Source organism: Pleurodeles waltl, chromosome 5, assembly GCF_031143425.1.
Source record: "Pleurodeles waltl isolate 20211129_DDA chromosome 5, aPleWal1.hap1.20221129, whole genome shotgun sequence".
Classification (NCBI taxonomy): Eukaryota; Metazoa; Chordata; class Amphibia; order Caudata; family Salamandridae; genus Pleurodeles; species Pleurodeles waltl.
The window spans coordinates 267,691,192-267,716,637 of NC_090444.1; the positions used below are offsets into that span (position 1 = coordinate 267,691,192).

The following is a 25,446-nucleotide window of genomic DNA, read 5'->3' on the forward strand; positions in this document are numbered from 1 at the left end:
TTGAAAGAAAAGTGCAAGATTGCTTGGAGTGCAATGTAGCTGACAAATCGTTAAAAATTAGGACGCAACCTATGATTCTGAAAGAGGTTCCCGAAGAGGTGTGGGAATCTATCTCTATTGACATTCTAGGTCCAATTTGTCATAAGTCTCATTCTAAATATGTGGTGGTTCTCATGGATGAGTTGTCCAGATGGCCTGAGATCATGATTACCCCTGAGGTTACATCCATGAGGGTGGTTGAATTTCTGACAGATGTTTTTAGCAGGGAAGGCAATCCCAAGAGCATTTTGACTGATAATGGGGTACAGTTCACGTCTAAGATCATGTGTGAGTTTTTAAAATAAAGGGGCATCTTACACAAAAGATGTGCTCTATACCATCCAGAGACTAATGGCATGATTGAGCGCTTCAACAGGACGTTAAAGGAAACTATACAACTAGCTAATCAATTGGAGTGTGATTGGGAGGCTATGATTAAAACAAAAATTGAAGAGTATAGGTTTACTCCTCACTCCAGTACTGGTCAATCCCCTTTTGTTATTTTCAAAAAACGCATTCCTCACACAGTCGTAGATCCTCCATGGGTCAAGAATTATACCAAGGAAACCTTCAATTATGAAAAACAAAGAGAGTCTGCTGTGAATAAACATGTGAGTTGTCAGGAAAAGCAAAAGCAAATGTATGATGTGAGAAAATCTGTTAAAGATATGCAAGTTAATGTGGGAGATTCTGTTAAGGTCAAGTTGCCGGTGAAACCTTGTGGTGGTCAGTCTCATTACAGTAAAATTTTCCAAGTTGTTAAAATATTTAAGGGTGCTGTTAAATTAGATGATGGGTGCATATGGAATCTCAATAGGATAGTTAGAATTAAGTAGTTTCTTTGTTCTAAAGGGGAAGTGGTGTGGTATTGTTTAATTTCAACATTGTTTTGTTTATTGTAATTTTATTGTAAATTCTCTTTGTTTATTGTTTGTATATTTTCTTTGTTTCCCTTGTTATTTATTTTCTCTCCTCCCTCCCTCTCTTGGGTGATGGTTCTTTCCATTTTCCCCTGCTCCTGCCTTTGTATCTGGCTGGAATGTTCATTGACATTCTGGGCAGTTGCAGGGAGCCGGTGAAGGTGGAGGCTGGAGTTTTAATGTGGACTTCTTACTTCAAGAAATAAAGAATATCCTGCGTTTGAACACCCCTTTCCACAGAGTATTCTTCAGCTTGATCTGTGCCTCCGGAATCGAAGATCCATCTATCTCCAACAGTTGACAGGCTTCTCTGAGCGAGCTGAGTTGATGGAGCCTGCTGTCCAGGCAAAAGATAAGGCAAAATGGGTGGCTCCAGGCATAGGAAATTCCCTTGTCCCCCAAGTGCACTGCAACTGGGTGGAACTCCTGGCATTTCTGCCTGTTGGAGCTACTCTATTTCCTCATTCCGACTCATGCTTTGATATTCCAGGTGGGCAACACTCTCTCCTATAGCGTCTATGTCGCAATGGACCTCTCTAATGTCGGAGGACAATTACTTCATAACCGTGTAGATATCCTCCCTCAGAGAGGAGAAGAGGGCCTCCAGGAAGGAGTGGGTCACCGGGGCTTCCTTTTCGTCATCCTCGGGCGTGGGTTTGGAGGCTCCCCCAGTTGCCACCCCTGCTGGCTTGGTGAGCATGTCCTGCAGGCTGCGGTCTCTCTTACTCCGGGGTGCGGTCATGGTCACTGACCGCCAGGCTGTGTCCAGGTCTACTGCTTGCCCTCGTCTGTATTGTTGGGAATGGCAGCTCTTCAGGGCCCTGTCACAGGGGACCCTGCAGCCTCAAAGGTGACTCACAGTCCTCCAGGTGTCGTGGGGGTCTCAGCCTCTTCAAAATTGTCCTTTAGTCCTCCGGATAGGCAACTTTAGCAGGGCTTCTGCTCACCCAGGCCGGTGTCTCACCTCAGCACCCCTTCCTAGGCACGACGCCAGCCCCCTCCAACTCTCCCGGGTAAGTTGTAGCCAAAGCCAGGCCTCAGGTTCACCGACCATGGGTGACGTCAGTCACACTGCCAACAGCGACCGGGTCCCCAGCTGCTCCCTCTGATGTCGAGGCTGTGGTCCCTCGCCATTATAGGTGCTCCATCCAGCAAGGGTTGGGGGCCTGCCAGGGCCGTCAGTCAGTGGCTGGTGGCAGGGGCCGGAATGTCACTGCTCCCAAGGTGTGCTGTGGTCCCCCGCAGATTCAGTCCCTTGGTGTCAATGGCTGTGTCTCCCGCTCGGAGGGCCCCCTCCAACATTCAGGCAACACTCTGCATTGGTCTAGCAATGGCCTGGACAGGGGCCGTGCGGGCCGCAGCACCCCACCGCTGGCTAGTGCCCCCCTGCGCTGTAGGGAATGGTAGGCAGTGTGCACAGGTACCTGCCGGTTATGGTCCCAGGGCCCGGGCGACCCAAGACATGCAGTTCAGCTCTGGGCCCCGCTGCTGTCAGTCTGCGGCCCCGCAATGGGCCCCTTCAGTCAGTTGCTGCATGGCCGGGGGTGGCGCCCTCCTCAAGCCCGGACAAAGCAGGCCCTGCATAGTCATGACCTCCGCTGGGCGTCTTTCTGGGGACAGACCCACTCCAAATATGTTGGTTCGGGCCAGAGAGCCAGACTGTAGGAAAGTAGCCTCTTTCTAGCATGGTTACCCCCACTTTTGGCCTGTTTGTGAGTGTGTGTCAGTGTGTTTTTACTGTGTCACTGTGATCCTGCTTGCCAGGACCCCAGTGTTCATAGATAAAAACCTATATGTCAGTGTGTTTTGCCTGTCTCACTGGGATCCTGCTAGCCAGGATCCCAGTGCTCACAGTTTGTGGCCTAATGTGTATGCCTGTGTAGTGCCTAACTGTGTTACTGAGGCTTTGCTAACCAGAACCTCAGTGCTTATGCTCTCTCTGCTTTTAAATATGTCACTGTAGGCCAGTGACTTCATTTACCAATTTCAATTGGCATACTGGACCCCCCTTATAAGTCCCTAGTATATGGTACCTAGGTACCCATGGCATTTGGGTTCCAGGAGATCCATATGGGCTGCAGCATTTCTTTTGCCACCCATAGAGAGCTCATACAAACCCTTGCACAGCCCTGCCATTGCAGCCTGCATGAAATAACGCATACGTTATTTCACAGCCATTTTCACTGCACTTAAGTAACTTATAAGTCACCTATATGTCTAACCTTCTCTTGCAAAGTTACTAAGTGTGAGGGCACCCTTGCACTAGCAAAGGTGCCCCACATAGTTCAGGGCCATTTCCCCAGACTTTGTGAGTGTGGGGACGCCATTACACACGTGCACTACATATAGGTCAATACCTATATGTAGCTTCACAATGGTTACTCCGAATATGGCCATGTCACATGTCTAAGATCATGGAATTGTCCCCCCATTCCAAATCTGGTATTTAGGAGCCAATTCCATGCATCCTGGGGGCTCCACCATGGACCCCCAGTACTGCCAAACCAGCTCTCTGAGGCTTGCACTGCAGCTACAGCTGCTGCCACCTCACAGACAGGGTTCTGCCCTCTTGGGGTCTGGGCAGCCCAGTCCCAGGAAGGCAGAACAAAGCATTTCCTCTGAGAGCAGGGTGTTACACCCTCTCCCTTTGGAAATAGGTGTTAGAGGCTGGGGAGCAGTAGCCTCCCCCGGCTTCTGGAAATGCTTTGAAGGGCACAGATGGTGCCCTCCTTGCATAAACCAGCCTACACTGGTTCAGGGACTCCTTCTCCCCTGCTCTGGCTGGAAACTGGACAAAGGAAAGGGGAGTGGCCACTCCCCAGTCCATCACCACCCCAGGGGTGGTGCCCAGAGCTCCTCCAGTGTGTCCCAGACTTCAGCCATCTTGCTTTGAAAGGTGTGGGGCACTCTGGAGGGCTCTGAGTGGCCAGTGCCAGCAGGGGACGTCAGAGAACCCTCCTGATAGGTCCATACCTGATAAGGTAGCCAATCCCCCTCTCAGGGCTATTTAGGGTCTCTCCTGTGGGTTCTCTTCAGATTCTGCTTGCAAGTTTCCTTCAGGAATCCTCTGCAACAACTTCAGACTCTTCTGACCTCGGATCAACCGCAGCCTGCTCCAAGAAAAGCTGTAACTGCAACAAAGTGTCTACAAGAGACACTTTTCGTCAGCAACCTCAGCTCCAAGTCAGCAACTGCAACAGTTTCCATGGTGTGCACGCTCTGGGGACTCCCTGTCTTCATCCTGCACCAGAAGAACCGAAGAAATATCCTGTGGAGTGATGGAGTCACTCCCCTGCTCCAAGCAGGCACCTTCCAAGATGACGACCGGTACCCTAGGACTCCTCTCTCAACGACAAGCGTGCTCCTAAGGACACAGAGGGTAGACATCATCAACATAGACTGTCCTGAGGTCCTGCTGACACAATTTGGAGGAGGTAAGACCTTGCCTTCCCCAAGAACGACAGTACCCATGTGTACTGTGTCTTCTTCTCCTCCTGAGGCCTCTGTGCACTCTTTGCAAAATTCCTTTGTGCACAGCCTGGCCCAAGACCCCAGCACTCCACCCTGCGACGCTCAACTCTGAGTTGTTCTCCGGCAGCGTGGGACCTTCTTTTGTTGTGCTGCATCAACAGCGTTTTGCGCCTCCTTTGAACCCGGATCCTGTGACTCCTGGGGGTTCTGGCTGGCATCCTGAGGGCTCTCTAAAGTGCTGAGAGCCCCCTCTTCCTCCTCACACACAGTTGAGGCCCACAGGTCCCTCCTGGGTCCATCCAGCACCATTTTGATGCAAAACACACTTTTGTCGTAGCCAAGGCTTGTTGGGGACTTCCGACACGAAATCTCATCTGCAACGATCTTCACGCTGTGGGACATCTTTTGCATCATGCAGGAACCCGCTGGCGTCTTCTTAGGGTGCATTCCTGCAGTCTTCGACTAACCAGGGACTCTTCTTTTGCACCCTCTTCTGGGTTGGCAGGGGTCCTGTTCTTTCTGGAACTTCTTTCGACTTCTAGACTTGGTCCCCTTCCTTTGCAGGTCTTCAGGTCCAATAATCCAGCAGTTGTTCTTTGCAGACTTGGTTGGCTGCTGCAAAATCCCCAAAACGAGGTGAAGTGTGTCCTAAGGAAAGTTGCAGTACTTTACTGCTGCTTTTCTGGGCTCTAGGGTGGGGTAATTTACTTACGTTTACTGTATTCTTACTCTCCCAGCGATTCTGCACACAATACACTTGTTTAGGGGGGAATTCGTGATTCACATTCCACTTTTTTAGTATATGGTTTGTGTTGTCCCCAGACCTATTTTCTCCCATTGCATTCTATCGGGTTTCCTACTGTTTGCATTGTTTCTATGACCATTTACTTGTCTAATTTTGGTGTCTACTGTATATATTGTGTATAATACTTACCTCCAGAAGGAGTATTGTCTCTAAGATATTTTTGGTACTGTGTCACCCAAATAAATACCTTTATTTTTGGTGACACTGAGTATTGTCTTTACTTGTGTATAAGTACTGTGTAACTATAAGTGGTATTGCAGGAGCTTTGCATATCTCCTAGTTCAGCCTCAGCTGCTCTGCTTTAGCTACCTCTATCAGCCTAAGCTGCTAGAACACTACTACATTCACTAATAAGGAATAACTGGACCTGGTATAAGATGTAAGTACCCAAGGTACCCACTACAAACCAGGCCAGCCTCCTACACAGACTCTAAGCGTCCACTCACCCAGCCGCAGCCCCGTTGCAACTCTCCACAGAGTGTGTGTTCGTTGGCCAGTCGAGGCCGACCCTCAGGTGGGCCATTGCTCTTTTCACGTGGGCTCAGGCGGGCCCTAGGGGACACTTGAAGCCGCATCGTCCGGGGAGCTTAGTCCGGGATGCTCCACCCGACCCAGCCTCAGCCCCAACTCCAGCTTCCCGCGGGGTGCCCCTGTTCCCACCCCGGTGTGGCCGATGCTCTGGCATGCAGCCTGTCTCCTTTGGGCTGGCCATTCCCGGCACCGCTGTGGGCCTCATAAACCGAGCCGCCGCACCTCTGCTATTCTCTGCTATTGGCCTGAACAGCCTTCCGGAGGTCTGCGGCACTGCTAAGTGGGTGGGGGTCCCCAATGGCAGGCGATGATGGTGAGTGGGCCGGTGATGGGAGCAGAGCAGCTCCAAAACACGTTCTACCACTTCGCCATCTTGGCCACGCCCACGGGGCATGTGTTTAAAGTTCTCTACTTTGGCAGGCATCTAGATGTTACTTTTTACTTCTTCCTGGTCCATGTAATGTGTTGATTGCTTTGTATTACTCCCAGTGGTGTTGTGATGCTAGTTCTCTGGTTACTTTAGCCATTAAATAAAAAACAGTATGATAAAAAATGTAATTGAATGGAATTCTGATAAGCAGTCCAGTTTTCTAGGAGTGATTCATTTGTTGAAATAAATACGTGTACGTTCCCAAACTTAGTGTTAGGAGGCAGCGGTTCACTTCCACCAATGGTGCAGCCTATCACAATCATGGAACACAACATTAATATTCATTCATGTTCCTCAATCATACATCAGTTTCACTAGTCAGAGACGTGGGTTAACATCTAATTAACAAGTCCCTCGTTCCATGGGCTAGTCTGTGGTCTGTCCTTGCTTCTTCCCCTGAAGTTTGTGATTTCTTAGTTCTTGGCCTATAAACTCCCAGTGACAACAGTAACGAGCATTTGCAATACAACGGGTCTCGCGTTTTCTCGAGTTTAAGCTATTATTGTTGTAAATTCCTAATTGTACCTTTCTTGCCACATAAATTGAAAATGAAACTTTAAAAAGTTTCACATAAGTGAGCTGATTCAAAGCACCACAGCCGCCATGAGCATGAGCGCGAAGAAAACACACAAAGGAAAAAAGAAGATCGCTCCCAGTCAAACATATTGGCAAATGTACAATTATCCATTCAACAGTGTTACAAAACTGTTTAAGTCGGGACAAACGTAAAGCATTTACCAATGATAACAAAGGATTTTTGAAAGGCAAGCCCATGAACGAGTGATAGTAATGGGCTTGCGGTGGGTGTGATTAAAAGCCCACTGACAGATTACAATAGGCCAGAAAGCTTGTGCACCCGACCTAAAAAATACAATTAAGGTGTTTACAGATTTTCTTTCACAGGGCTGACATACTCTAGCAATAATGTCCTGGTTTTGCCAAAAAATCAACAGCTTGCCTGGAGCAAACACAAATGTAGCTACTGGTGTCAGGAGATTACCCAGTAAATCAATCTTCCACAGGAGCAGATGACTTTACTGATTATCTGAATCTTACAACCGCTAGGGGGAAAGGAGAATGGGAATAGAAAAAGAGAGACCGCCTCCAGATCCAGTTCCAGCCTGTGTTTCCCACTTGAAGATAGGATATTCAGTGTGTGCTTCTGTAACCTGCACCTTTCTTCTTATTGGGATTCCTTTAAAGGAAGGACCTGCAGTCGGGTGATAAGAGCATAGATAAGTACATTCCTACTGCGCATTCAACTGTTCAGCCATTCACATTCACCCAATTCTATTGTTCTCCTAACCTGGATCTTTTGAGAGACTAGCCTCTCTCTAAGAGAACAATGTTAACTTAATATCTTCTTTTCTCCAGGAGTCAGAGGTATCCTAGGTTCTCTGGAGAACAGTTCAAAGGTTCACAAATATATAATCTACTGATGTTGTTTACTAGAAACGAAAACAACTTCTCAAGGTTCCGTTTTCTCAATCACAGTCTCTAGGAATTAGTCTGAGCACTGAGGTTTGTCTCTAAGACTGGCAAGTCTGCAAGACGAAGAGTTTTTTGAATATATATATACATATATATCTAGGCAAGTCTAGAAATCATACAAAAGGATTTCTTACTGCAGTTGCTTGAAGTTCTGTTAAGCCTAAACGAATTCTCCTCAGAAAGCCGATAGCCAGTTGTTGGAAGAAGGAAGAAAATCAGCTTCTCCAGAAGTGAAAAAGTGGCTGTGTGCACACCGTAACAAGAAAAAGAATTAATAACTAAAAACTGGAAGAATTATCTATAAAATGAAGCGCCTCAGGAACACTGCTCATTCTCTTCAGGATGACAGTTGAAGTGCACAGCTCCCAGAGAGAAACAGCTGGAGGGAAGCTTCAGTACGAGACTAAGGTAGAAACACTAGAGCGCTGACCTCACAAAGATTTGCGGCCACCATCTTGAGTGGCAGTTAAACCTGAAGACGCTAGTTATAAGAACAGCCTCCGCAAGAGCCACCGGGAGTGAGGACACCGCTGCAACCAATGTGGGTACAAGGAAAAGGAGAATTGTTTTTGCTGAGGGAAGAACTTAACACTGGCAATAGTTTTCCTGACAACTGGTGAGCAGCAACAGAGACTGTGGATGTGTGAAAGTGAGGACAGGGGTGTGTGTACAAACCCTGTCTGTAGACATATGTTAGAAGCCCCCAGGGGGAGGCTTCACAAAACATATCCCCACACCTCTTTACTGACAAGCCACTGTATCAGCTTACTTTAAAATTACAGCAGCCCTAAAAAGGCAGCCTTTGCAACTTACAAAAATGCAAGTTGAAAAATAAATACTGTACTAACAAAGAGTGAGATGGCGGTAAAATAAAGACAATTACCCTGGCATTCTTAGAAGCCGCTCCTTTTTTAAAAAAAAGGAAGAATAAAATAATAATAAAAATGACACAGATACACAAAGAAACACGATGTGATCACACAAGTGTGTAGGTGTGCGCACACACACTAGCTATTTGCCTGCATTTCTCATGTAGTGTGCACTGCGGTCCACTTCAGGTAAAGGCCTGCCTCTTTATGACTAGTTTTTAGACATTCCCATGCCTTGCTCCTAATTCGTAAATTGTTGTGTGTGTACCTCACACTTCTACAAATAAATAACCTAGTATAGGTGTACAAACACGCATTTCAATTGTGGAAAGTTGGCCAATGATTTTACTCACTCGTAGGTTTCCATGTAAATAAATAAATCTACTCCTGTGAGTAGAGAGTCCCGAAAAATTGCACATACCCACAAACCAGCACTTTACAGGGTATTTTCCAACTGGTTTCACCACAGGAAAAGGTATGAGTGTTAGGGCTTTATTTAGAGTTTGGTGGGTTGAGACATCCCCCAAAATATTGGTTGCTGTCCAGTCTGGCTAATTATTACGATGGAAGGGGCATCTTACTCTTTTGGGCAGATGCTTCTCTGTGCCAATCTCTAATTAAGGCATTTAGGGCCAGATGTAGCAATTTCCGATTTTGCAAATTGGAAATTGCGAGTCGGTGCGACTCGCAATTTCCGAGTCGCAAAATCGGATGCAGAACGGTGTCTCAGACACCGTCTGCGAATCGCAATGGGGTCGCAAAGACCCACCTCATTAATATTAATGAGGTGGGTCGCATTTTGCGACCCCATTGCGATTCCCTGCACTCACAGGGATGGTGGCCTGTTGGAGACAGCAGACCTCCATGTCTGTGACTGCTTTTTTAAATAAAGCAGTTTTTTTTTTTTTTGTATTGCAGCCTGTTTTCTTTAAAGGAAAACGAGTTGCAATACAAAAAAATAACGAAACCTTTTTGTTTCGTTTTTTCAGAGTAGGCAGTGGTCCCTTGGACCACTGTCTGCTCTGAAAAAACATTTTTGGCAACATTCACAAAGGGGAAGGGGTCCCATGGGAACCCCTTCCCTTTTGCGAATGGGTAAACACCAGTGTGACACTGGTGGTAACTGTGAATTGCTTTGCGACCGCGGTCACAAAGCAATTTAGCATCACGGTGCGAGTTGCAAATAGGAAGGGGACATGAGCATTGCAATGCGTATTTTGCATGACGCAAACTGTGAAAATCGCAGTTTGCGTCATGCAAAACGCTACCTACATCTGGCCCCAAGTTGTGTCAAGTGCGCAGGATTAAGTTCCTTTCCTGGAAGGGAGTGCAATGGAATATCCCTCAAACTTGCAGGGGTGTAGGTAGGGTAAAGGGCCTCTCTACAAGTGGATTTAAAAAACATGGTGAGAAAAAGTTAGTAACTGTGTGTGTACAATGATTGCAGATTTCAGCCAGAATACACACCTATATTTTGGTACGAGAAAAGGAAATTCACAGAAATGTTCCAGGATTAAAGCATTTCGAATTCTGGAAATTGAGCAAATTTTCACCTATAAAAGGCTGTAAATCTCTTGGTGCAGATTTACCCATGTCTTTTTAAGATTGAGGCCCTTAGGGTACACGCCTTCCAAAATCGGGGTCAGTGTCCTCATAAGCTAGGAATCACCTGCTGCATTTAAACCCTTAGCACTGAACATGCTTAAAACGTTTGTACACCGAGACATAGAGTTCCTCGGATGCATGCTCACTTACAGATGAACTCTGAATGGCCCTATCCAGACACACACAAAGTACCATAGAAAGTCACACAATCAGCACTGAAAACACACGTGGACACACAGTACACATAAGGCAGCGCTTAGAAAGAGACACAAATGTGCACAAAAATATAAACACAAATACAGAGAACATAGAAACAGACAGCTGCACAGACACGGTCACATACAAACACAGAAATCTACTTACTACTTCACATAAAGGCACACAGAAACCCCTTGCGTGCAGCCTTACCAGCACACACATGCTTACACTGGAACGAATAGCATATGTACACAAATGCACAGTTTCACTTATGCACTTATATACATTCACAAACGGATTCACAGTTACATAGAGTAACAAAACTTACCAGAGGTACACACACCACACAGACACGCACAAAGATAAAGGAGAAAACATCTAGTTTCTGTTTTCATAGAATTAGAATGTCACTGTTACACGGATTAGGGCACTCGACGCACTGCACTTTACAATATACATATAGAAAAAGTACCAGCAAAACTGAGAAAAGGGTGGCAGCAAACACAATGTATGTATACTGTGCGTCAAAACTTCGGCGTGCCGCGTTGTGAGACAATATCATGGTGACATTTGCTGCACTACTCCATGTTCAGGTAGATGAGGAAACTAACAAGCCACACTGGTGCACACAAAGATACACTGCTACATGCGAACATATAAACACACTTGAATACACATAAAAAAGACACAAGTGCACATACACACCAACCAATGGTATATTGTCACTGACATGTAACATCACACAGACACATAAAACAAACTTGCAGACACAGCACCTGAATCGACTCAGATACAGCAACCCACTCTGACTCGTACTCGGAGATCTTAACCGATCTGCTGGTGTCCATGGAAGAAGTCTGATGTGTGCGTGGGAAGGTTGGCTTTCCATAACCTGGCTGCACTGATGGAAAAGGCTTATTTGAGGTTGAATTTGTAAATTTGCTCTGTTGGTGACTGGGGCAGTGGTTCTGAAGTGCGCTTCTGGTAGATTACCTTGCACAGGAGCGATGGTGATACACACACATGTGAAACACGGCCGTGCATCCATACCAATACTAAGTAAACAGATGGAAAGCATGTAAAAACACACACAACATGCATGCAACTCACTAAGAAACACTTGTACACCCCCAGAGACAGATAAAACGAGTTAGAGCTATTGGCGTTGTAAACCCCTAACTGGACTTTTCGTGCCACATACATTTAAAATGAAAAGTAAAACAGTTTCACATAAGCCAGCCGACAGCCGCCACGAGCATGAATGTAAAGGAGACACACAAAAGGAAAAAGAAGTCTGCTCGTAGCCAAACGTATCAGCAAAAGTGCAGTTAGTCATGTAACAGGAGCGATGCCCAAGGCGGTAACCAAACAATATTAAAAGACCGATATTTCTTTCAGACAGTATTTTGGTTGTGATATCCTGCTGTTATACATCCAGTACATTAACTCGAACTAAACGGAGAGTGCACCTCAGTTCTGGGTGTCGTGAAATGGCTACTTATTTAAAGGAGGTACTTCAATTCACTATACACTGTTCTGAGAGGTCTCTCCTCTCACAACCTTTGTCATGGCTGAGCATCAACACAGCTGCACACTTGCTGGTAAGCTCTTTGGCATGCTTTGGACCACTTTATCTGGATAAGGGAAAGGGCATCCGCCCTTTCACTTGTGGCAACATTCTTTTCACGAGATGTACCCCCAGGCAGCAATCTGAAGATGAGAAAAGCTGTCCAAGTATGTTTTTTCTTTAAAAAAAAAAAAAGATTAAAAAAAACTAACGGTTTCTCTTTTCTTGTTAGTTCATTGGTTCCATGTTGAAGCTATATGGGATCAGTGAAATAAACTAGGTAGTTCTGCTTTGTTCTACCAGGATCTCTGTCATAGGATGATTTCTGGAAGGCCAAAATCCTTTTCATTGAATGTGTTCCGGGACGGCCTGACCTAGGAGCTGGTTCTGTCAGATGAGATGGGTATATCTGGTTGTTTTCTCCCTCCGTGACCTGAGAATTGGTGGTGCCCATGTCCACCGAGAGATGCTTCCTCATCTTCAGCCTCTTGGAGCGATGCAACAGAATAAGGAGGAGGCAGGAGTTGCTTGCTGACCTGGAAATGGAACAAACTTACTCTGGGAGCCTACAAGTTGGAGGAGAGGAGGTGCACAATGGAGGTGGAGTAACGAAAAGCAAAGTCTGCGACAGTCATCCCGTGGTCTGCCGTGGTGTAATCTGTATCTGTGCTAATTCCGTTGCTACTAGAAAATGCTACGGTGAAGCTGTCCTGTTTTATTTGTGTTGGTCAGACAGACACATTTCAACATGCGTTGAAGAATTAAGGATCGTGCTAGAGATATCTTGGAGTTAACACTGGTGAGACAGCACAAGTGCTTGAAACACCTGCTGTATTTTCTTCGTCTAATCCTTGGACACAGGTTTGAATCATCATACAATAGGTACAGAGCTAATGCAGACCTTTACGTGTAATCTGTAGGCCACGGGTGTATGCATTTGTGAGATTGCTTCAGTGTCTCTGTATGTTGCATATTTGTTGTGTTAACTTGCAGGCCACAAGCTCCGTTTCGGATAAGATATATCATAGAGTTATGCATCTACTGGGGACAGCTGTGTGCATCCTGCAAGGCGTGTCATTGGAGTATTGCAGGTTTACATTTATCTTTTATTCTTAAATTGATAAAAAGAGTACAAGTGAGATAGATAGTAATGAACACCTCTGATTAAATTCCCTTTTAGGTGTAATTGCACCCAGTCCTACATACCGTAAATACATGCATTATGTCCAGACCTTGTATTGTGTGGTAAATTAAGCATTATTAATAATATAATTACTCATTTCAATGTTCATACCTTGCACATAAACTTGAGAAAATAAAACACGTTCTTTCAGTTAATGTGTTTGCTACTTATGAAACGGCCAATGTTGACTCTTTTGAGCAGGACTTAAAACAGGTAAAGGCACACCCCTTTTAAACAGCTTGGTTCTGACTCGTACAATACAGCTACAAACCAATTCTCCCAGGCTTGTCTAAGCTCATGGAAAACGGAGTGCAAAACTGAAGAAATATCTCAGCAACAACAGTCTAACCAGTGGCCTCCAGTCAGGATTCAGACCAGGACATAGCACAGAATCCGCAGGGGCAATCACAGACCTGCTCCTTTTCCTACACCATACAGAGTGCCACCAGGTTCAATACTCACCCCTAACTTGTTCCACATTTAGTTGGCACCCTTTAGTGACCTTCTCAACAAAGCTGAAAATAAAATACCACCAATTCACCTCAAAGTAAACTCTCTCTATCTTGCGACAAGTTATTTCTTAGACATTGCCTTAATCAGATCAAAGACTTGATGGATGTCACAGCACAAACTGAGTCTAAAACCCAGCAAGACACAATTCCTGTTGAAATCTTCCTCAAATGATCAAAGAACAACTCAAAGCTGGCTGTCCTCCCTTGCACCCACGCCAATCAAACCAGCCATTGTCAAAAACACAAAATCACTGTGGTCATAATACTCAGTAATCTACATTTTGACTGTTGGAATTTTCCCTTTTGCAGGGTCATCCCCAATCTTTTTGCCTCCTTTCACCTATTTTTTTCTGACCTGTTCTTGTTGGCTTTAGAACTCTGAGCACTTTACCACTGCTAACCAGTGCTAAAGTGCATATGCTCTCTCTGTAAATTGTATGTAATTGGTTCATCCATGATTGGCATATTTGATTTACTTGTAAGTCCCTAGTAAAGTGCACTAGAGGTGCCCACGGCCTGTAAATCAATGCTACTGGTGGGCTTGCAGCACTGGTTGTCCCACCCACATTAGTAGCCCTGTAATCATGTCGCAGACCTGCCACTGCAGTGTCTCTGTTTGCAGTTTTAAACTGTAAATTCGACTTGGCAAGTGTACCCACTTGCCAGCCCTAAACCTTCCCTTTTCTTACATGTAAGACACCCCTAAGGTAGGCCCTAGGTAGCCCCAAGGGCAGGGTGCAGTTTATGGTTAAGGTAGGACATATAGTAATGTGTTTTATATGTCCTAACAGTGAAATACTGCTACATTCGGTTTTCATTGTTGCAAGGCCTATCCCTCTCATAGGTTGACATGGGGGCTACCTTTAAATATGATTAAAGTGTAGATTTCCTTTGAGAGCAGATAGGCATATGGAGTTTGGGGTCTCTGAGCTCACAATTTAAAAATACATCTTTTATTAAAGTTGTTTTTAAGATTGTGTGTTTGAAAATGCCACTTTTAGAAAGTGGGCATGTTCTTGCTTAAACCATTTATGTGACTCTGCCTGTTTGTGGATTCTCTGTCTGGGTCAGTTTGACAGTTGGGCTGTCTGCACCTCTCACTAGACAGTGACACAAAGGGAGCTGGGGTGTAGTCTGCATTTCCTGATGAGCCATCTGTGCTAGGAGGGAAGGAAGGAGTGGTCACTCACACCTGAAAGGGCTGTGCCTGCCCTCACACAATGCAGTCTCCAACCCCCTGGTGTGTGTCTGGGGCCTGACCTGGGCAAGGCAGGATTTCACAAACAAGAGAGACTTTCCTTTGAAGTAAGCCTATTTCAAAAGGTGAAATGGGTATAAGAAGGGCACCCAAAGCCACAGACTTTAGAACACTTCTGGAAACCAAGAGGAGGCTCTGCCTGGAGAAGAGCTGAAGGGCTGAGGAAGAAGAGCTGCCCTGCCTGTGCTTTGTGTAGCTATCCTTCAGTTGCTGCTTCTGCCTATGCTAGAGGACAAAGACTGGGCTTTGTGTTGCCTTCCTCCTTGTGAAGAACTCTCCAAGGGCTTGATTTAGAGCTTGCCTCCTATTGTTTGAAGTCTCAGGGACAGCAAACATTTCTCTCTGTCAGCACCTGGGGCCTCTGCAGAGACTCCTATTCTGCCAAGTAGTGCCTATCCAGTTCCTGGGATCCTGAAAGAAGAAGCTGGCAAGCCAAGAGTGAGAAATCCACGCACTGACAACCGTGTGGGGAAAAGATCGATACAACTCCGATCTGCGGCTGAAAAATTGACGCGCTGCCGGCTTTGCGGCTGAAAATCGCTGCATGCCTGAAATGCGACAGAAAGATCGACGCCCGCGGCTGGAGAAACGACACGCAGCATCGCTGACAGAGGCTGGTGATCATCGTGCGGTAGGATTTCCGACGCAAACATTGCTGGGCGTGTAAAAATGACGCAAGGCCTGCCCGGACCCAAGAGTGTGGTTCGAATCGACGCATTGCTGTCCTGCGGAGAGAAGAAACGATGCACGCTGACTCGACTGAAGGAGAAACGACACACGGTCTCGCTCGTGAGTGATATCGACGCATCGGAAGCCCTTTTTGATGCACACTTGTCCGTGCTGTTTTTTTTTTAACGTCCCAGGTACATTTCCACGCTAACAGCGTTAGCGTTGTGTTTAAAATTACATGAATACTCTTTTTGGTTTTTAATTGATAACTTGACTTGTGTATTGTGGATTTTTGTTGTTTTGGTTTTGTTTAGATAAATATTTTCTATTTTTCTTAACCTGTGTTGTGTCATTTTGTAGTGTTTTCACTAAGTTACTGTGTGTGTTGGTACAAATACTTTACACCTTGCACTCTGAAGTTTAGCCTCCCTGCTCGTGCTCAGCTACCAAGGGGGTGAGCGGGGGTTAGCTGAGGGTGATTCTCCTTTACCCTGACTAGAGGGAGGGTCCTTGCTTGGACACGGGGTAACCTGACTGCCAACCAAAGACCCCATTTCTAACACTGACGAAAGCATCAATAATCTAGTGAAGGTGCCCAGTATGAACTGAAATGTTTTCAAAACTGCAGACCTTCATCCCTAAATCTAATCTAAAACTTGGGGCCTTATTTAGATTTTGGCAGATGAGTTATTTCGTCACAGTGGTGACGGAGTAACCCGTCTGACGAAATCTAAACCAGGCCGTTAGTGCAGTGGTGGCTGCCACTGAATGGAGGTGGTGGGGCGGGATGGGGGTTAAAAAAAAACATAATAATAAAAAAACACTTACCTTCGAGGGGAGACGCGTTCGTCTCCCTATAGTCCTCGTCCTCTTCATGTTCCCGGGTGCACACAGGCTCCCAGCCAATCATGACGCTGCTGTCACCAGCATGACAGCAGCGTTGTGATTGGTCTGAGCGGCCTGCTTCACCACTCAGACTGGGAGTGGGAACCTGTGCATGTTCTCCACTCGGCTGTGCAATACAGCCGAGTACAGAAAATGCAAAGTGTGCATGTCTGTTTGGCCGGCCAAACACTATCGGTCAAACAGAGAATTTGGTTGGGAAGATATTGATAGGATACTAAAACCTACAAAATTTCTAAAGCTGCTACCCAGCCCCCTCCCATCAGCCCATCCCAGCCCCGCCCCTTACTCCCAGGAAAAGTAAAATTATAATGACGTAGCGAACATTATTAGCATTTTATTTTTCCTTTTTCAAAAATCCAGTAGGGCAACGCTCCTCTGCCTTAGCAGAGGAGCCAGCACCTGCTTTAGATTTCAAGCCCTTGTCCTTAGCTGGATCGATTATGGGAATGCGCATTTAATAGAGCCACCGAAATCAAGTTTGGCTCCACTTAAGTCAGTCCTTCATGCAGCTGCAATTGTGAAAATCTCACTACTCTATCCTCAAAGAACTAAAATGACTCCTGTTGGAGTATGTCAAAAGAAAATTGTATACGTAAACTACAAATCAGTCCCTTTAAACATGTTCCTTACATGTTCCTTAAAATAACAGGATCTCCAGAGGTACCATAGATTCTGGTAGCAAACGCTCTTTGCGACTAGAGAAAACAAAAACGCAAAAGGTAAGGACCCTTTGACAAATATTCTCTGAAGCTGACCACACACTATGGAACTCACTGCCACATGTCATCAGGAAAGCTCAGTATCTATCTCGGGGGTTAAGCTTTGCTAACTTATCTGTATGTGGACACACTGAATGACCTACATGTCTAAACTTCCTCTAGACTCTCTCTGTTTAGCTGTGTCTTAAGTGAAGCAGAATGCTATTCCTGGCTATCAAGGTTCACACCTAAAATGTGTTCAGAAGCCATATCATGCTTGATAGTAAGGTCTTCCTTCCTTCATTTACTCTTATCTGGCGAAATTAGACTGTAAATTGCCTTTTTCACTTCTGCAGACTCTTCTTACCATCCTAGCCACAAATGTGAGATCAAGCTCGCCCCATTATCCAAATTCAGGGCCTTTTTGTTGTTTATAAACCACTGATTTGCAAGATGATACTATAGGTTTCTTTCCTTTTTACCCCCCGGCCCATTTCTTGAAGTGCAAAACTTTTGTTTCCTTTTTACCTTTAAAAATAATTGGTAATCCCCAACCCATTGCACAGCTCTCCAATGCTCTTGTAGCCTGCCCAATTATATACAAAACTAGATAGATATATAGATAGATAGATAGATAGATAGATAGATAGATAGATAGATAGATAGATAGATAGATAGATAGATAGATAAAAATGAATTGTGATTGACGGGAGGTATTTGGATCTGGTAGTTGAGTGAGAGACCCCAGGTCCTCCCTTTAGGGTGGTGCTGCTCCACACAGCACACACTCCATGTATGTGGCCACTGCTGCTTGTGTAGGCACACTGCATTGGGACACACTTGAGAACTTTCACCAAGTGAGACCCACAGTCCAGGTTTTACATAAAGCAAACTCTTGCACGCGGAATCCAGCAGGTTATTGTTCTGTGCCAACACTGCCTTCATGAATAGTATTTGAGATCATGCAAAGTATATAGGTATATCAGAAGGGATCACATGATTACCAACTGTTTTTAAACTGAACATTCAATATCAGATCCAACAACAATATTGTAAACCAGAACTTTGCTGTGTATGGAGCAGAATTTGACACTCTTGAGCACTTGAAGCATGCTTGATACTGACATGGTTTATCCCCACCTTGTTGAAGGATGATTTTTGTTCTCAGTCTACTGCTTAACCTGTTTTCTTTTTTTTATTGGGTGTGACATTTTATATAGCGCGAACCCGAGAAGGTATTGGAGAGCATTACATAAGCACCAGCTACATTACACAAGGACAGATTGATTTGCCCAGAATCACGGGATGTTGAGCTGACACCGAGACTCGAACCTAGCTCCAGGGTCGGCAGTTCTAGCCGTTAAGCCACATCCTGTCCCCATACATTCCTGCTGGGTCTGTGCTTGTTTTCAGGGCTCACCCTTTTTATAGGAATTGATCTCATTCTTCAGAGCTTTCTAGAGACTACTCTTTAAATGACACAAAACTGTAGAGCAGTTGCAAAGTTGTGTAGGTGCAAAGTTGTAGATCCACTAACTTATTCATCCTTTGCAGCAGAAAGTTGTTTGTGGATGTCTTTTTCATTCGGATTCAGATAGCAAACCCCTGCCTCACCTCAAATGGATAAACCTTCCCACAAGCTAAACGCTGCTCAGCTGTGTGGCCAAGAATGTTGCTTGTTTAAAGTAAAACCTACAGAGGCAGATTGTGTGGCCTCAACGTCTATAACCGTTTTCAACCTTTCTCTTCAACAGACTCAGTGCCGAACCTTTGAATGTGGAGGATGTTCTTAGCAGCTTTGATAACACCGGAAACGTTTGTAAGTTACTTACAATTTCTCTACAATAATCCTGTTGAAATCGCGACCCTGCAGTGTTACCGCCACCTGTCGCCGTTCATATTCCACCATAATCCCACTCCTTGGCTCACTGGGCCTTTTCCAACAATCTCCATTGTGTTTGTGATTAGGTTATTGACATCCTGTCCTCGTGGTTGGTTGTCTGAGAAGGACCGACTTTTTTATTGCCTGGGTGGAGTGCTTTAAAACAAAGATTTATTAAGCTGTATACGCCCAGGTAAATTGTGGTGACCTGTGTTATGATTGTGTTTTTTAACAGAGGATTATGTTTAGTGAGTGGCGGCGACTGTCATATTTGGTCCAGATTATGTGTCTCCATTTATTTTTTTTGCCTGCTCCGAGTGCCGTGGGTCCGATTTCTGATGTAACTGTATGTGAATAGACTTACTCTGCCTGCAGAAGTCCTTGATTAGCTATGATTTATGTTTTATCCACACAAGTAGTGGTTTACTTTTTAAATTACAGTTTAGGCCTGCCGATAAGAGATGATTCCAATCAATTTGGATATTTATTTAGTTAGGAATAATATTTGTAAAGCGTAAACATCCACTCAACGGTACCTTGATGCTAAATATCCTAAATGAGGTATCTGAAGTCCCGCTGGTTAAGTGATCGGAAACACGCCAGTTTTTAGAAGCTCTCTGAATGTTGGTGAGGAAGATTGGGAGCAGAAATAAAATGGTAAAGAATTCCAGTGCTTAGTTTCCGAGGCAGAGAAAGTTCTAGTTTGAGGTTGTGAAAAGTAGCAGCACCTTGTACCTCATTTGGATATTGCATTGCTCACTTTATTGTTCAATCTACCCTTGGCTATATTTTAGGCGACTTTTCTATTTTATGGATTCGTGGCACTTTGTTTGATTTTTGCTGCTACGTTAGAGGGGAGGTACCAACTTCGTACGCGCTAAGCATCTCCCTTTTCTGAGAAAAGTCACAATCTATGCTTTCTGCTTACTATCTGCTGCTGTGGTGCGATCGATGTACTTTAGCTTGCGTTCTCATCTGATTATTTTAGTTTTCTTTATATACGGAAATGTCAAGTTATGTTCGTTTTCGAGCGTATAATGTGCTTTTAGAATCGTCACTATATTGTTTTGGTAATTTATTCTATAGCATGTTTTATGTTTCTGTTTTTTCTTAACTATTAAACTGAATTACCTTTGAGAGTAGCAGGATGACATATGGGACCTGGCACTAACTGTGCTGTTTCGGATCTCACAATAGGTCTAGCTACATAATGGATACGTCTCCCTAAGAAAATATATTTATGCTGTTCAAAATTACTGAATTGTTTACCAGATTAAGTTTCCTTAGAAACTTCGGGCCTGATTCACAAAGGTAAAGTGTGGAGACTTCGCAGTCGGGACGGAGAACTCCGCACATGAAAAGATTGGCAAGTCCTGTCTTTTTTTGCGGAGCCTCGGCACTCGTACTCTAGCGACTAGAACGCAGTTTTGTCATTCCAAACAAGCGTAAACTTACACAAAAGTGTACGTTTACCTTTGTGAATCAGGCACTTAGCTTTTAGATCAAGAAAGACTGCATTGCTTTAATCCAGTCTAGTTATAATAAAAGCATTACAAATCTGAACATTTGGGAGTAAGAAAAATGTTATAAAATAAACTGTCTAGAGTTAGTGACAGAGTTAATTTCAGACAGTTATGCAATAGTTATCAGAGCTCTACGGAAAAATACTAAAATATACCTGAAAACAACTGAAACACGTGTCATGCAAAGCACAAGTTAGACAAGGGTCTTGCACATTCTCCACAGTCTGGATTGTTTGCTAGTTATTTTATCATTACGACGTATTATGTTTTTCTGTTTTCACTGACGTGTAATGTGTAATTACTGACGAATGTCCCCCAAGCACGAGACTGGCCCAGACGATTTTCATAGCAGTGTCCTTGCGCGCTGCTAGATGGCGACATGCAGCTTACTGACTGTTGGCTGCGTTCCGCCCCGGAAGTTATGGAGTGGAGCTGCATATGAGCAACACCCATGAGTACCAGTCAGTGTTGCCAGATTGGGCGGTTTCCCGCACAAATGGGCGATATTTTTCCCATTTGTACGGGAAAAAAACCCAATTGCGGGACCCCGATTGTTCGGCTATTTTTAGCCCTGTGTGCGCTAAAATCGCGGCGGGGCGGCGCCGCCGGAGATACTGGTGCGAGACGCGTCACGCGTCACGCAAAAAGAAAGAAGAAAGACTCGCGCGCGCAGCAACACTGCTGCGCGCAGGAGGAGGGAATACAGCCGGCAGGGGCAGGAACTTGGAAGCAGCCAGCGTGTGCGTGGTGCGCCGCGCCCGTGGCCCGTGCAGTGTCTCAGCAGGGGCTGTCAATTGGTAGCGCTTTCGCGCGCTACTAGATTGACGGCCCTCTGCCCCACTGAGAGCACAAGCTCTCAGTGGGGCAGAGGGCCGTCAATCTAGTAGCGCGCAAAAGCGCTACCAATTGACAGCCCCCCCCCTGGTGCGACACTGACTGACTCCTCCTGTCCTGTGACACACCCTTCAGCTTCTCAGAGGACTTCGTGATTCGTGACCAGTACACACACAGAGAAGCTCTTGGTGTTTGTTAGCTGAGCTCCACGAGGACGATTCAACGTTTCATCAGGGGATAGTAAGCTCTATATAAATGAAGTTTAAAGCACCTTTTATTTTAGCTGAATGTACATTAGCCGTCTTGTTGAAAATATAATAAGTAGTGTTGCCTTTGCTCATTAAACATTTTAATTAGTGACACAAGAAAGCTTAAGTCAGGAGACTCACGATATTTTTGTACACCAAAAGTTACCTTAACTTTCTGACACATAAACCTATATTCCACTTCAGTGCAAGCTAATGTGAAAATTAAACTACTCCAATATTTTTTCTGAAATCCATAGTTCGTAATTATTAGCATTACTGTGCTGTCTACACTCGCCATGTAACAACTGATAATTGTATATGAGATAACGCACCTCAAACCGTACATTTTACGGATATCGCAAGTCACCGAGGCGATCTGTGACCATTTAAAACAATGGGGTAGAAGACAGAGTTCCCTTATAAGGCCATGGAACTCCACGATTACTTCGAAAATCCATTTAACGGACGTCACAGGTTTTGGGTGCTGGCTTTGGCACCAGGCATTATGACTTCGCATCTCAAGTGGAGTAAGTAATCACAGATGAGCCGCCACATCATTTTCTTAATGTCATTGGGGGCTTCCATGAATTAGAACCCCAACACCAATAAAAAAACATGCAACACTCAAGCTGTATGTAAAAGCAGCAAGCAACTGCAGACAAGTGTACTAATATCTGAAGCCCTATGTTTAACGCATGTTACAACTGAATCTTTGACAAATATTTATACCGATATTGATGAGCTAATCAACATTCTTATCGTTTATATATTTATATTCAATAAATATTGATTCTAACAAAATAGTACTGTTTTGACACATTGCCTAACTTATGCTTCGCAGTCAACGTCTGGCTATGTAAACACTCAGCGGTTAGTCTGGTTGTCCAGTGTCAAAGATTCGGAACTGCAGCGAGGATGTCTAGTAAACAGCAGCAAGGCAGGTGAAAAGGGGAAATGGGTGGGTTTGAGATCCACCGCCCCTCTCCAGAATAGGTATCACCCCTCAAAGGTGGGTTAGTTGAGAGCCATGCCTTTAGCTTTCTGCTAGAGAAAGCTCTGTGCCAGGGCCAGTGTTTTTCTCTATTTTGAACACAAACGTCCAGTTTGGGGGTTTATAACAACTAGAAACAAATACCAAGCAGACAGCAGCATGGCCATCCCTGGGCATTCAGCGCTGCTCTGCATCCACGTATCCCACATTAGCACTTAGCACAGGGAGATCCCCTCAAGGCTGACTGGCATAGCTCAACACAAAAGGAAGATCCACTGAACTGGCACTCCGCCTACCGGGTCTATATGCCCCCTGTCTTCAGGACTATTTGGGCTCATTTTTTCTCGTGAAATGCGGTTTTCTTTTTGAGCGAATACATGGGAACGGGTAAGGCAAAAGATAACAAACGTGGGAAACAAGTAAATGGACGTGAACTTGTGTGAAGTTGAGAGCCACAACAGCCAACGACATGTTGCCAGACAGGGACTCCACGTCAAAATGACCTTACCCCCTTATGCCTCTAAAAGACTTTACTCCTTATGCTTCGGAAGTGTACCAGTAAGCAGAAAGTGAATGTAAAAGTGTATTAGCGGCTTAGTGTTCAGTCTCTTCAGATTCCACTGTCCCATTCTCCACAGTCTCCTGCTCCGGCTAGGCCTTTGCCATATTACCTTCCTTGAGCTTGATTTCTGAAACATGTAACCTTTATTTCCCAACAGGATTACACCAAAGTATCCCTGAGTAATCTCCACAAAAAAGAGCAAAACAAACGAATCGGAAGACAGGAGAATAGCCAGATCCTCACAGTTTTGTCAAGGGGACATAGTATTGGCAGAGTTGAAATGCTTAACCAAGAAGGACGCACCATTTGACCCTCAACTGAAAGTGGCATCTACGAATGGGTGGCCACTATTTGGAGAGATGGACAAATGTGGTCTCCTTGGCTGAGCTAAGCGAAATGAGGGTACATGGTCAGTGCACAGCCTCACTGCATGGTTCTGTACATGATCTTAGTGCCTAAATTATTGACATCACTTGTAGTCATGCTCTACTCAGCGTAGCCATTGCTTGCATTTGACACAAAACACTAGCCTTTACCAATAATTTAAGTTCAAGTTCACGGAGTTTGGGTTACTGTGTTCTGGCCTCTGGTAGCAATTTGCAGAAGGGTGTTTATCGCCTCACACAAACAGCCTTTTTCACCTCACACAAGGATGTATGTTTCTGCAGGGCCCTGTTGACCTCCACTGTCCAGGGTAGAGGTAGCCCGCTAAAACAAGTGTAGGGGTAGTGCCTGAGTACGTCCGAAGGAGGCAGGAAATGAGTGAAATGTTGGTCTGCTGCCCATTTAATGAAAAGTCCAGAAAGTAGAACAGTAGTAGAGCAGACTACAGATACACACTGGGAATGCTAGATGGCTACTTGCATTTCACCTTTATCTACCGTGTGCATCTGAAAGGCAGTGAAAATAACAAAGGTTGTGCTTTGAATCCATTTGGGGGGTGTTGATTATCATAGGTTAATGACTGAGCTAATGTAGCAAATATTATCTTTGCATGTTGGGGCTGACATATTGGGATTAACAGGACTTGAACTGTAAAATGCAAAGGGAAAACAGCATTGGGTCTGCTTTCCACAAACTTGAGTTCGGCATGAAAAGTTGAGTAAGTATGAGGGGTAGTCCATTAAGATGTATAACTTTTTGCTGTTATCGGTGAGTTGTTGCTTTATTGTAAAACCAGTTTGAAAGCTAGAGCATACCTCTTATTTAACCTTAAATACGAGGGAGTTGCCATCCTTTGGCTCATTCCTCATTTCAAAACATGACAAATCCAAAGAGTCAATTGTCTGCCCTGAAACCAAGCACTTGCCCGGCTTGTGTAATGCAATGAATAATCTAGGCACTGTGAGTTTCACATATTTGCTTACATTAGAAATTAGATTTATGCTTTAAAATGTTTGCTTCAGCCTACGACTGCATTAGTTCAGTGTTAAAAGTTTGGGCTACTTTTTGGGCTGGGACCGGTTAATTTGGGCTTACTTTGGGCTGGTCGTTCAACAGCTTTGGGCTATAGAAGGCTTTTAAAATCTGGCAACACTGGTACCAGTGTCAGTTCCTTTCTTTCGGTGCCTTTGAACGGGATTCCAGAGCTCTGCTTCCACTTTTGTTGATCTGTTGAATGTTTTCAAAATAAAAGCTGGGGTACAAGGGAACCGTATCCCCTCCTAAAAATAACCTTCAGACGTGCCATGACTGTAGAAAACAGATGTTGGTCACAGACCTGCACGAGGTGTGTCTTTGATCTTTGAACTCGGGGCACGACTCCAAGTCGTGTGATGAATGCGCCCTCATGCACTGAAGGGCGATCTGGGGTCATGCAGCGAATCTGTTAATTTCTGAATACTGGAAGAGAGCATGGACCTTGCATAAATACCACAGTCACTTCAAGGTGAGGGTCTGCCCCTGCTCCCAAGCCTGCCTCCTCAAGAAGTCTTCTCCATGCTCAAAGTCCTGCTAAGTCGATACCCAAGCTGAAATACAAGAAGGCAAAATGGGACTCAACCCAATCACACCAATATGTATCTAAATAGAAGACGCAAAGGTACAAGGCTGCCAAACGAGTTCGCTCTCGATCTCCTATTGAGGAACTGATTCTGCAGCTGATCCTGATCAGGCCATCAGTGAAGGCGCAGCTGGTTGAGGCCTTTATGGAAGCCACGCTGAATATCTTTGGCACTGTTCTGGCTCCTTCTGGTATGCCTTTGGGCCCCACAGATCTACAGAAGCCCTTAGTCGGATTACCACTGGGGGATCC

The 25,446-nt window shown here is 45.0% G+C and overlaps 1 protein-coding gene across 2 annotated transcripts in view; it reads left to right on the forward strand.

Moving 5' to 3' along the window:
* Positions 1 to 25,446, forward strand: part of CAMKMT (calmodulin-lysine N-methyltransferase) — a 1,452,342-nt gene that overhangs the window by 247,337 nt on the left and 1,179,559 nt on the right. For both annotated transcript variants that reach the window (XM_069234007.1, XM_069234006.1), the window contains exon 3: positions 18,907 to 18,971. In XM_069234007.1, the coding sequence (XP_069090108.1) occupies positions 18,907 to 18,971 (65 nt within the window). The remainder of the gene's footprint in view (positions 1 to 18,906; positions 18,972 to 25,446) is intronic.